Consider the following 13,327-nt stretch of genomic DNA (forward strand, 5'->3'; position numbering starts at 1 on the left):
TCAGTGAATGAAACATCTTGAGTCTTTCTTATGTGGTCATGTTTTTGTTATCATTGTTTGATTTTGTGGGGAGGGGGCCTACCCAGCTGTGCTCATGGCTGACTCCTCGCTCTCCAAATCTCCTACAACACAATTTTTAAAAGACATGTGTAGTCATAATGGCACTGCAACCCTATGCACAGTAGCCAAGATTTGGAAATAATATAAATACTCAACAGTAAATGAGGTGGAGGGTGGAGGGAACGGTATATACACACAAAGAAATACTAGGCAACTATAAGAAAAGATGATATCATGCAGTTCTCTGCCATGTGAATGGACGGATATAGACAATATCATGTTGAGTAAAGTCAGAGGAACGGCAGCTCCTAGAGCTCTAAAACGTCAATGGGGCCACAACATTTCTGCATGCATGAACATGGGTGCCCCTTGTATGTTCTGGCTCAGGAAGAGCACCACTGAACCAAACCAGCTGGAGTAGAACATGTGAGGATGGCAGTGGCGTGACTGCCACCTGGCAGAGGTCCCACGGTTCAGCTCTATGGGGTCTGCAGAGGTCTCTTGGGGTCCATCTCAGCACCACTGCAGAGTGCAGGTGTTGAGTTTCTGGGAGTCTAGGCTCTCCTGGTCCTCACCTTGCATTCCCAGGGATGTGCTGCTGGTAGGGTGGCCCCAATGCCATTTCCTCCCTGGACCATCCTATGCTGTCAGCAGAATATTATGGAGGAAAACCTCCCTGAGTGCCAACTGTCTGGAGACAGAAGATGCGGTCGTGTGCCCCAGTCAGGTTCTGCTGGACTGGTGGCTGCATCCTGACCAGAGTGCCCAGACCACAAATGGTAGCAGCCCCGGACCTATATCTTCTCTCTCTCTCTCTCTCTCTCTCTCTCTCTCTCTCTCTCTCTCTCTCTCTCTCTCTCTCTCTCTCTCTCTCTCTCTCTCTCACCCCCCACTCCCTCCTTCCCTCTTTCCCTCCCTCCCTCCCCCCCCGTCCTTTTGTGCATTACAGTTTGCAACTGGGTGATGGGTTTTGGTTGTGGATGTGCCTGCTAGGGTTTCTATACAGGTGAGTTTGTGTGTGTGTCTGTGTGTGTGTGTGTGTGATGGAGGTTGAGTGGGGGTGGTGTTAGCCCATGCTGACCCTAAGACAGCCTGAAGATTTCAGTAAAAAAACCCACATACCTGAATTTTGAGAGGGTTAATATCTTGGTGAGGTCCATCCTGAGACAGTAGGGTCTGGGCAGGGGCATGGGGGTGGCAATTTTGAATTGTAGGAGCAAACAGCTGTCAGGGGACTCTGCGTGGGCAGGCACCAGGCTGACCTGCCCCTCCTCCTATGTGCCCCATTTTTACAGCCTTGTGAGGGTTCAAGATTAAGTGCAGCTTGCGATCCCTTTTAAGATTTATTTATTGGGGCTGGAGTGACAAATAGTTTTGCACGAGGCTGACCCGGGTTCAATTTCCAGCATCCCATATTGTCCCCCGAGCACCGCCAGGAGTAATTCCTCAGAGCAAAGCCAGGAGTAATCCCTGTGCATCGCTGGATGTGACACCCCCTTCCCCGAAAAAAAGAAAATAAAAAGATTTACTTATTGGTCTCTGAAGCAAGGCCAGTGGAAAGGCTTCCATGGTGACACTGGAGTTGGTTCTTGGGAGTGACTGCCTGTGCTTTCACGAGTATAGGGAAGTGGGGAAGGTAGCCCATCTCGACTCTGAGAAAGCCTGCTGATTTCAGTCACAAATCCTGCACACTCCAATTTTCAGAAGGTTGTTTTCTTAGTGAGGTCGGTCCTGGGATAGTGGTGTGCGACCGAGGACATGGCAGTGATTTTGGATTGACAATGTTTCAATTTATCTGTGAAATTCACAATAAAATTTAATTTTGAAATAAAATCAAGTTACATAAGTATAAGCAAATGTATACTTCTTTAGTAATTAAGAAATGTAGGCACTCAAATAGAGTTTGACCCTAGAGATTAATACATACAATATCATCAATAGTTTTTGACCCTAAAAATTAATACATAATATCATCAAAATGGGTTACTCCATACATGGTATATTCCAAGCAATTTATATAGAAAATATGTAAAAATAATTTGTTGCTGATAATTTTAAATTTATTTGGAGGTAATAGTTTCATGCATCTGACATGCTTTTGTAGACAAGAGATGAGAAATCAAATCTTTAGATGAATTATGCTAGAATAATTAAATTATACTAGTGCTAAAAGTGATCAGAGCAATGGGATAGCTACAGAGTGGAAAAATTGAGGAAGAGTTCCTCAGAGAAGCTCTTCTCTTGGGAAAAGTTTCTAGAGGTGTCCCTGGGAGTTGGCTCTTAAATAATGATCATCTTTTAAAAAATCAAAGCAACAGAAAAGGGGTTTAAAACAGAAAGGATCCGGGGCTTAAGATAGAAATGAGAGCAACACAAGTGAGATAAAGGATGAGCAATACACTCCCAGTTGGCCCCCGGCTTTCATCACGGCCTGGAAAGACATTGTCAAAGTGAGAAGGAGATTGTGATCATTTAAAGGGACACACAAAAGTGCTTTGAGTTTTTAAGGAGGCAATATTTGAAATAAGATATTTTGTATGAAAATTTTGGTTTAGAAAATAATTTTCCTAGGTCAAGATTAAGAACATGAAAACCAAACGAACAATACCTTAGATGAGCAAGTTAGGGAATACTTCCCTTCTGGAACAGACTGGAGTAGAGAAGGGGGACAGAGGGAATGTAAACTTCCTTCACTGTCCTCCCATAGTTCATCAATTTGCTCAAGCGGGCACAGTAACATCTCCATTGTGACACTTGTTACTGTTTTTGGCATATCAAATGCACCATGGGTAGCTTGCCAGGCTCTGCCATGAGGGCGGGATACTCTCAGTAGCTTGGGCTCTCTGAGAGGGGTGGAGGAATTGAAGAAAGGTTGGCCGCGTGCAAGGCAAATACCCTACCCGTTGTGCTATCGCTCCAGCCCATAGTAAATAAGAAATGGAAGATATGAGAGATAGGAATTAGGAAATAACTTGACAAAAAATATTTCTGAATTCTATTGTCTTTTGAATGTTTTCTTTAGAATGAAAATGTAGAAATTGCAAAGGTACGCAAAGTTTCATCATCTGCTTCATGCCTGGAAAGAGTCTGCAACAACTAGGGAGAGTGGGAGAAGAGAGAGAGAGAAACAGAGAGATAAAAATAGAGAAAGGAAGGGAGGGAGGAAAGAAAGAGGAAAAAGAGGAAGAAAGGATGGAAAAGAAGTTAGTTGGGTATAATCATAAAAGGATACGGAAAATAGTATGCAAAGAATATATGAGCAAAAGGTATAATCCCAGAAAGAAACAAATCCCTGAATAGCATTTATGATCTGTTCAAACTCTAAATTAATCTCATCTTTAAACTCCAAATCAATCTATAAAAAAATATGAGGGTCCAGAATGATAGTATAGTGGGTAAGGAGGGGCCAGAGTGATAGTACAGTGGGTAGAGCATTTGCCTTGCACACAGCCAACCCAGCCTCATTTTCCAGCATCCCATATGGTTTCTCCAAGTACCACCATGCATTTTTCCTAAGTGCAAAGTCCTGAAACTCATTGAGTGTGGCCCCAAAACCAAAAATCCAACAGACAAATAAATATATTATGAAACACATATAATTATTGAATTTTACTAACGCTGGACAGAATTTTCAAAAAAAAGTAAGGTAAAAAAATGGGAAAACAGCTTGAATAATGCAACTCCTTGTGGCATAAACATGCATTTTGTTTTAGAGATAAATCTTTTGATAGTGGAGACAACTTTCAAGAGTGAGAACACAGCACAGTAAAAGCTTGTTTACATGAACAAAAATAACATGTTCCTTTGGTGATCTTCAACTATATAGGTCCATAAAAGGAACTTGCTTGGCGCCTTTATTGAACTAATTTGCACCTATGTGTAAGAAAGCAGCTATGTTAGCAAGTGCTTAGCTGGTGACTGAACCTAACCGGCACTCAGATCTGAGATTGCTGTCTATTTTTATTTTGATTTTTTTGTTTTGTTTTGGGGTCATAGCAAAAGTGCTTAGAAGTAACTGGCTTTGTACTCAAAAATCACTACTTGCTGTATATTTTGCTGTTACAGTCTGTGGAAGGCTAAATTGTTCCTGAGAAGTAAGAAAAAGTAAAACGGAATTAAGAGTGGGTGTGATGAGACAGAAAACAGAAACAATGAAAGGAATGAACGCTGAGAAATACTGGCAACGTTCAGCTTGGCTGATCACCATCACCTAAGGACAGCAAGTGGGGCATAGGGTCAGGTCTTATGGGCTCAGCAGAGTTTTCTCCAGAACCTTACTTGTGGGGATATATTTTTATAAGGAGCTACGTGCTCAAAGAGCTAACAGTGCAGCAGATATGTGCAGCAAGACATTGTCTTACATGACCCAAGTTCAGGTATCGGATATGGGCCCCAAGCACTGCCAGGAGTGATTCCTGGGCAGAGAGCCAGGAGTAAGCCCTTAGCACAGTCAGGTGTGAATCCAAAATAAAGCCAAAGCAGAGCAGGGAGGTCTTCTCACTCACACATTGCAGCAGGTTAAAAAATCTTGCATTTGACCAGCTTGGGGTCAGGCATAACTTTCTCTCTTACAGCTTTCCCCAAAAAGGAACTCAGGTTTCTGATGATAATTTGTTAGGGAAGGAGAGTTAGGTTTTCTCTCAGCCTTTCATTTTGGCTTCTAGACTTATCTCGTCCTGTCACTTTCCCTTATCTCTGTTCCCAGCACACTTCTCTGAGTTTTCCCCACCTTCCCAACAACCTTCTGTCTGTGTCAATTAAGAATCTGGTTTAGGTTCATCTTTCTCGCGTTTTATTAAGAGCAGCACAAATGACCACTTAGACATTTTTTTGACTTCACTCATTAAAAAGTTCCCTTAAAGACCAAGGAGACCCAAGGTCACCCCAATCCTTGGAGCAATCCTTCACCACACCTTGAATACATTGAAAGTCAGCAATTATAATTTACTTTTTTCTAAGATTTGAAGCTGGAATTTGCCTTTTATGACTGTTTCGGTCTTCCTTTCCATCACTTCCCATTTCCCACACACTCCTGCTCCTTTTTCTGGTGACCTGCTCCCAGGCACTGACCTTCTTATCATCATCTCTGGCTTTCTCACTCTTAGCTTTGTCACACAGATGGGAATCTATCGTTCAGTATTGCAAGACTTTCTTCTTCTATCCCAACCTTTCTGATCAGACTTCTGTCATGCTAATCACCCCATACATTGCTATTATCACCTACCATTTCTCTAGTTGGTGAAAGGTACTAGACAAGTAGCACAAATTCATGTTAAATGCAGTAGGGAGGTTCATTCCAGTCAGGAAATTTGCTTATAAATGGATGAACATGAAGAGTATAATGTAACTAAAATGAGTCAGAGGGAGAGGGACAGACAAAGCATGATCACACCCATTTAGGGATATTAACACACACACACACACACATACGCACATGCACACACACATACACCGTAAGATGATGCTAATACTCAAGGACTGTAGGAATGAGGGCCAGGAGTTCTGGTCCCTGGTTGGAAGCTTGCCACAAGTAGAAAGCCAGGGGAGAGCAGTTAGGACAGAGAAGAAACCACTCTTAGAATGCTTGGTGGAAATGATCACTCTGGATAAGAACTGAGTGCTGAAAGGAGGCAAAGGGATATACATGATAACCTTTCAGTACCTGTAGTAGTGCAAACCATAATGCTAAAAGGAAAGAAAGAGAGAGAGAGAGAGAGAGAGAGAGAGAGAGAGAGAGAGAGAGGGAGAGAGGGAGAGAGGGAGAGAGGGAGAGAGAGAAGAGTGCCTGCCATAGAGATAGGCTGAATCGTGGAAGGAGGGAAACTGTGGAAATTGGTGGTAGGAAATTCACACAGGTGAAGAGAGGGATGTTGAATGTATGACTGAAGCCCAATCATGAACAACTTTGTAACTGTGCATCTCATGGTGATTCAATTAATAATAATAATAAATTCAACCGGGTTTTCATTATTATTCACTTTCCTTTTACTAATCTGACATTGACCGCCTCAGCCTTCCACCATATTGACTGCATTAATTCATTCTCCCTCCTTTTCTGATACAAACATTGCTCTTGTGAACTGAGCTGAACCAAAGTATCTCAAAGGAATTGTGATTCCCACATTCCTTCCACTGGCACGTTGAGGCATCCTGGGGTCTCTGACCTTTTTTACAGGTGTCTTCTTGACCCCTGAGCTCTCCCCTTTCTCCAGAGCTTTGTCAGCAGGGAGAGACCTTTCTTCGTGCCTTTTGTCAACTCTTTCCCATCTGTCTCCTGTTTCTGTTCACTTCTTTCTTGATTGATTCCCTGCAGATTCCCTTATCTAGCCCTTTCCCTTCCCTGATTTCTTTCTAGGGGGATTCGAATCTGATGATGACAAGATCATTATCTTGGTGGTCAAATCAGACTATCAATAACTTGAAACTTCTATTTTTATTTTGTTTTGGACCACACCCAGCTGTGCTCAGGAATCCTGCTGATTCAACTCCTGATGGGGCTCAGAGGACCACATAAGGTGTCAGGAATCAAACCTACTTGGCTTATACAAGGCAAGTGCCCTAACGATTACACTATCTCTCTGGCCCAGAGACATGAAACTTCTTAGCTTTGTCCACCCCTGAACCATCATCTTGTGGCAGCCCAAGAATGACAGAACTTTCATTTTTGAAATTACATGAACCTGAATTTTGGTATATTTTAGTATATTTATAAAGAAGGCTACTCTCCACATGTTCGGATGAGCCTCATGCATGAAGGAACTGACAAAGGAACCCAGGTATGTGGGAACCGTGGCTGAGGTCTCCAAGCCCGCTAGGATCAGGACTGGGCCTCCTTCACCAAGATCCCCCATTTTCCGTTAGATTGGCAGTCACACCCATAAACCTTCCCCGGCACCATGTAATCTCATCAATAGCCAAGATCCAGAGACTATAAAACAAAGCTCCTGGAAAAGAGTGATGCAGAACCTCACATTGCAGTGTCTGGCAAGCTACCCGTATTGTATTCAATATAACAAAAACAGTCACAATAATGGGCCTCAATCCCCAGACCCTGAATGTGACAGGGATGGATGGAGACGTAACTGGTGCCCACTCGAGCAAATCGATAATCAACGGGATGACAGTGATATAGTGATACAGTGATTATAAACAAATAACATGATCAAGATACATATGTGAGGGGCCAGAGCAATAATCTATTAGGTAAGGTGCTTGCCTTGTACATGTGCTTGCCTTGTACATGGCCAACCCAGCTTGATCCCTGGTATCCCATAGGGTGTCCTGAGCCCCAATAGGAGAACCAGGAGTAAGCTCTGAGAACAGTCGGGCATGGCAAAACAACAACAACAACAGCAAACCACCACAACACAGAAACAGAACCAAAACATATGCATCTGAAGGAATAAAATACGTTATGATATATTAAAACAACAAAGATCTTGCAGGGGAGGATGAGGGGGGAGTTAGTTAATGTGGCCCTACCAGGGGAGGCAGAGATTGAAGTCTCAATCATTGTTCTTCTATTATGAATAAATAAACATGCCTGGTATTTCTCATGGTTAGTAATAGCAAGCAACCAATTTGGTTAGGCCCCCGAAAGCCAGACCTAGAGCCAGACTGCAGCCATGACAGGCCGCAGCTAACACTGAGTGTTGACTAGGTCTAAGTTTCTGTTTCCCAAAAACTGAACTTGCAATTTCTGGTAAGGAACTGCCAGATCATCTGACTAGTCACGAGAGGTCACTATGTCCATTTCTTTGGAACAACCACAAGCTGACTAACTGTTACTATGTCCATTTTTTGGAACAACCACAAAGTGACCATTATCAAATGTTGACTAATCGCTGACAACTGTTGCTTGATCATTGTTATCATAGTTCTTGCTCAACCTTGGGACCTATATAAACTGCTTGCACTTGGAGGTCAGGGTCACGATCAAGAGACCACTTAGTGGGTGAGATAGATGACCCCAGTTAACTGGAATAAAACTCCTTTGCACTTGCATTACTGTCTCTCTGACTCTGTCCATTCATGCCGAGACTGGAAAACCCAGGTACGACAGCCTCTGGAAAGCAAACAGAAGCAGAGTCACCTTCCACAGTAAGGTTTCCTTTTCCAACCTTGCAGCACACTCTGGCCCCATGTTTTTGGAGGTTCGGTTTTGTTTTTCAAATTTACCTTTTAGGGTAGAGGTCACTTGTTTATAGTGTTACTGACTGCCCTGCCCTGACCACCATCCCGGGGACACGGCTCCGCTAGCCCTGCCCTCTGCCACCCCTCAGTCTGAAGAACTCGTATATTTCTAAGGCTCTACCTAGCAGCCACCCCCTCCTCCTCCTCTTTTTTCCCCATGGAGCATATTAAACTTGATTCATGGCTTTTTGTGAGTCTTTAAAAAATACCATACTGAACCATCAGAAGGTCCCTTCCTGTACATTCACGCGAATGCTGCTTTCTTCTCTGCAGGAGGCGTTCGCCCACGGGTGCTTACTTAGCCCAGGAGGCGAGTGAGCCGTGACCGGGAACAGGAAACAGATGTCCTCAGCCAGCACCCCTGGACAGCCTGGCAGAGCAGGACGGCCTCAGCACCTCCTCTGCTGTTCTCCCGATTCACGGTGTCCGTGACTAGCCCGCCTGAGGACGGCTACTGAGAAGACTGGAGGGCGGCAGTTGTGGATTGTGTTCTGGTGTCTTGATGTTTCAAAGAGGGACTTGCAAGGGCAGGACTTGTTCTGTGGACAGAGACTTTACAGGACTAGGTTTCGGGGCGCCCTCGTGTGGCCATAATGTGCATAGGCTCCGCTCTATCTTCCAAGGCCAAGGAAGGAGAGAGGGTCCCTCTAAAGATCAGCCTCTGTCACCCCGGGACCCAGGGTTTCGGGGTTCTTGCCTCACCTTGCAGGAGTAGAAGAGCAATCAGGTAAAATCAGATTTTATTTGGAGGGCTTTAGGAAAAGGAAGGAGGGAGAGAAAAATGAGAGAGAGTAAAACACTCTAGAGAGACCGCCTGGCTTCCCCAAAGGCAGAGAGAGCCACTCACATCCCAGAATTAGGCATGAAAGGACATATCTCAAATGGGACATGCAGGCGACACATGTGCTCGGCCACGTGGGCACAAGCAGCACATGGGTTCCGTCAGCATAGGTGCCCCCTTCCGCTGTTCAAGATGGCTTTTAGAGGCGTGTTCCAACCTGCCTTCAAGTGGTGCTTCTACCCTGGTAAAAGCCCCGTTGCTAGTTGCTGGGAAGATTGCCAACGGGATAGAGTTGGGAGTTGCCAGTGATCTTCTTGGAAATTCCTTTCCTGGCCTTTGGTTCCTGCTGGAGCTTCTCTCCAAGTGGGATCCAGCATCTCTGGGTGCTAGTGAAAGTCCTATCAGGCCTTAGCTCCTGTGCTCACAAGGTGGGTGAAAGGTTTAGGCAGTTTTATAACATCCTAGGAGTTCTGTTGTCCTGGGGCGCCCTTCCCTGTCTACATGCCTACATCACTGTATTCAGCTTTGTCAACAGCATTGACTAGCCCAGGAATACAATTCCCAAACCTAGACCTTCCAGCTTGCTCCCTGGAGAGGGGTTTTGTCCATGGGGTGAATGGGGGGGAAGCTCATATTGATGTCGGTGGGCCCCACGGGTGACTTACGTGAAGCGGGGAGGAGAAAGACGGCCACTTTCTCTCCAACCGCCTCTAACACCCGGGACCCAGGCTTACTGGATTCTTGTCTCGCTCATGGAAAAGAACTTCAGGAGTAGACAAGCAGTGAAGTAACAGATTTTATTTTAGAGGGTTTTAGGGAAGGAGGAAGGGATAAGTGGAAAAGAAAAAACAGCAGGAGTAATGCGCTCAAGAAAGAATGCGGGCTCCTCTGAGGATGGAGAGAGCCTTGAATGGACTATTGGGCTGGCTTTTATAGGTTCTTTGCAGCTCATCTCGATCCAGAATCTTCTGGAGTTTCCTTGGAGCTGGGTTACTGAAGTTAATCAGATCAAAGGAGAGGTTGAGGGAATTGAGGAACTTCAAGGGGAGGGGTACAACTTCCTCAGGGTCTGCTGAAGGTCTTATCAGGTCTGTTTTCTGTATCCACAGGGTGGGTCAGTCTCAGGATTTTCTTTCCCAGAGACTTTGATAACCTAAATTTCATTGCCAAGGGCCTTTCCCTATCTACCTGCCTACATCAATATCTGTTGCCAGTGGAAGGTTGGAGATGTGCCCTCCCCACCCGTGGGAGTACTCGGGTTCCCCAGGTGGAGGAGAGAGATGGTAGCCCCTCCCACTCTCTATGAACCTCAGTCACGCTTTGAAGTGCCTGGGAAATCTCGGGCTGCTGAGAGCCTGGGTGAGCCCCTGCACTGCGCAGCCCCCCAAGGTGGTCATGCCCTGCATGGCCACCTGTCCTACCGGCGTGGGGAAACGATCCCTGCCACCTGTAGTCTCCAGAACCCTGGAACTCAGGTTGGAGCCAGGAAGTGCTCTCTGCAGAAAAGGAAAGCCAGTCCTAAAACTTCCCCAGGCTTTTGAGGTCTGTCTCCTTCAGAAGACTAAGGGTGAAGTGAAACAAATTAGGAAAATACAAGGTGAGAGTAGGCAAAGGTACAGCTCAAGAGAGGTCACAGGCTTCTCTTGGCATGGAGACATGTGCAAAACCTGTCTCCTGGGAGTTCGAGAGCCTGTACCGAGCAGACCTGCTTCTATGTCTCCACTTCAGCTTCCTGCCTCGTTTATCCATAGGAACCTGTGTGAGAGGCAAATGGTGATGTCTGTGGGCCCCGCGGGTGACTTACGTGAAGCGGGGAGGAGAAAGACGGTCACTTTCTCCCCGGCCGCCTCTACCACTCGGGACCCAGAGATACTGGGTTCTTGTCTCGCTCGAGGAAAAAATTTCAAGACTAGACAAGCAGTGAAGTAAGTAGATTTTATTTAGAGGTTTCTGAGAGAAGGAGGAAGGGATAGATAAGTGGGAGAGAGAATAGTAAAAATAACGCTCAAGAAAGAATGCAGGCTTCTCCAAGGGTGGAGGAAGCCCCTAGACATAACCGAGCTTTAGACACAAAAGTATGAAAGCATGAAAGTATACATCTCAAGAAGGGAGATGCGGGCGACACATGTGCTTGGCCACGCGGGCGCAAGCACCACATGGGCTCAGGCAGCATATGCGCGCCCTTCCTTTGTTCAAGGTGTCTTTTATAGGGTTTCTTCAACCTGCCCCCATGTAGGGTTTCTTTCCAGGTAAAAGTTCCTTGCTAAGGTTACCAGGGAGGTTGGGAGTGGTGATGGCCTTCCTTGGGGAACTTCCTGGGTGGGGGGGGGGGGTCCATTATCCTCAGGGTCTGCTGATGGTTTCCTCTGGGTCTTTTGTTTTCTTGAATCTGCAAGTCTTAAGAGTCTCCTTCCCAGAGACTCTGTTAAATCTCAATTTTCATTGCCAAGGGCCTTTCCCTATCTACCTGCCTACATCACCTTGAGTGTAACTGGGCAACACCCGGAAAAGCCACAGGGGAGGGTCCATCTATCAGATGCCTGATGTATCCATGCTGTTCTTTTACTTTTGATGCTAAGGCTGCCATCTATTCAGATTTTAGCATTCCCAAAGTTAGGATACTGATTGCAGTGGATATGTACTTTAAAATGGGCGTATAAGTATCTATTTACTTACCAGTGTACATAAAGATATATAGGTAAATGCATATACTGCATGTATTTCATAAGTATATATGTAAAAATGCATTACATGTATATTATATATATGTAATAGATCTACAAATTTCCATATATCATCTATGTATGTAGATAAGCATATGTGTAGATACACATATACTTTCCTTTTGTGACTTCTTTTTCTCTTTCAATTGCCATTATTAAATCAATGCCTTGGCTTACCAGCGTGTGACTGTAAAGGAAGCACATTAATTGTCATGCTAATTCTCCCAACAGGGTGGAAGGTTCTAACTGAAAGAAAGTATTCTAAGGTGATAAGGGCTTTTTTTCCTTTGCTCTGAGAACACAACACAGTATGCTTCTCTTTTATTAGGCAATTCTGACATCTGCTGTCAGAAATAAAGAATTTACTCTCCAGTCCCAGCTGGCCTTTCTTATGGAAAATAAATGATTGCGGCTCAAGCACCAGGCTTCTGCAGAAACTGGGAAAGCGGCAGCTGCCTTTCCTCATTGTCGAGATTAAGTGGGTTAGCACCTTGAATCGTTACCAGCAGCCCAAGGTCTGGCTCAACATCTCTCTCCAATATTCGCCCCCACCCCGGGCATTGGGTGATGAGAGATTCGGTGACATTTGATAGACAGTATTTGCAGGCAGTTGCTTCTTCTATGGTGCGTAAAAAGGGCCCTTTTCTTCCTCTGTCCATCTTTCTATCTCAAAGATATGAATATACTAAGGGGTAGTTTATAGACAATCAAACACTGGCGCAGAGTCAGGTCGGAGACTCAGGGGCTGCAGCTCCTGCTTTGCAGGTAGAGCCAGGGGGAGCCCCCTGCACCTCTGCTCCCCAGGACTGGGGTGAACTCTGAGTACCAGGCAGGAAGCAGCCAATGAGGACCTCTGAGCTTGGCCCTAAAATAGATACTCTAATTTTAAGTGACCAATTCAATGAACTTCGACACATATCACCACGATCACCGGAAAGAGATTTATTGTTAGTGTTCTCTGCCATTCTCCACTTTGACCTCACCCCGGTCCCAGGAAATCACTGACTTTCTATGGCCACGCGGGAAGTTTGTGTTTTCCTAGTTTCTTTATACCCACTTAGCTTCACATTTGAACAATCGATCTATTGTTCTGGCCACCTCACCGCCGCTGCACAGCCACTCACTTCAAATGTTAGTGGCCTGAAACATTTCACTGTGTCCACTGACTCTCTGGTTCAGTCATTCAGCAGGGCACAGTGCACCCGTCCCTGCTGTCCGAAGCCTCGGCTTGAAGGATGGGTGAGTGACTGAATGGCCGGAGGCTGGTGTCATTGGTGGGAGGGTGTCTTTCATGTCTGGTGGTTAGTGTGACCTAGAATGCACCTGCGCACAGGGTGCTTCACTGAGGTTCCAACACACACCGGCCTGAATGTCGTGAGAGTTAGTACTGGGCAGGTCTGGTCTCCAGAAGCGTCACAGGCCCAGTGTGACAGAAGCTGTGCGAACTTTATCTGAGCATGTCACAGAGGTTACATATTCTGCCTTTAGCTGCCGTTTGTCGCCCGCAGCACTGTGGTCACTTCCAGAGGTCCAGAAAAAATGCTGGATGAAGTATTGTGACCCAGTTTTA

The 13,327-nt window shown here is 45.4% G+C and overlaps 1 protein-coding gene across 1 annotated transcript in view; it reads left to right on the forward strand.

Moving 5' to 3' along the window:
- The first annotated feature begins 10,336 nt into the window (after positions 1 to 10,336).
- ADAM7 (ADAM metallopeptidase domain 7) overlaps positions 10,337 to 13,327 on the forward strand; it is a 65,052-nt gene continuing 62,061 nt past the window's right edge. Inside the window, exon 1 of the mRNA XM_055144223.1 lies at positions 10,337 to 10,838. Coding sequence (XP_055000198.1) covers positions 10,337 to 10,838 — 502 coding nt within the window. The remainder of the gene's footprint in view (positions 10,839 to 13,327) is intronic.

The sequence above is a fragment of the Sorex araneus genome, chromosome 7 (assembly GCF_027595985.1).
Source record: "Sorex araneus isolate mSorAra2 chromosome 7, mSorAra2.pri, whole genome shotgun sequence".
NCBI classification, from domain to species: Eukaryota; Metazoa; Chordata; class Mammalia; order Eulipotyphla; family Soricidae; genus Sorex; species Sorex araneus.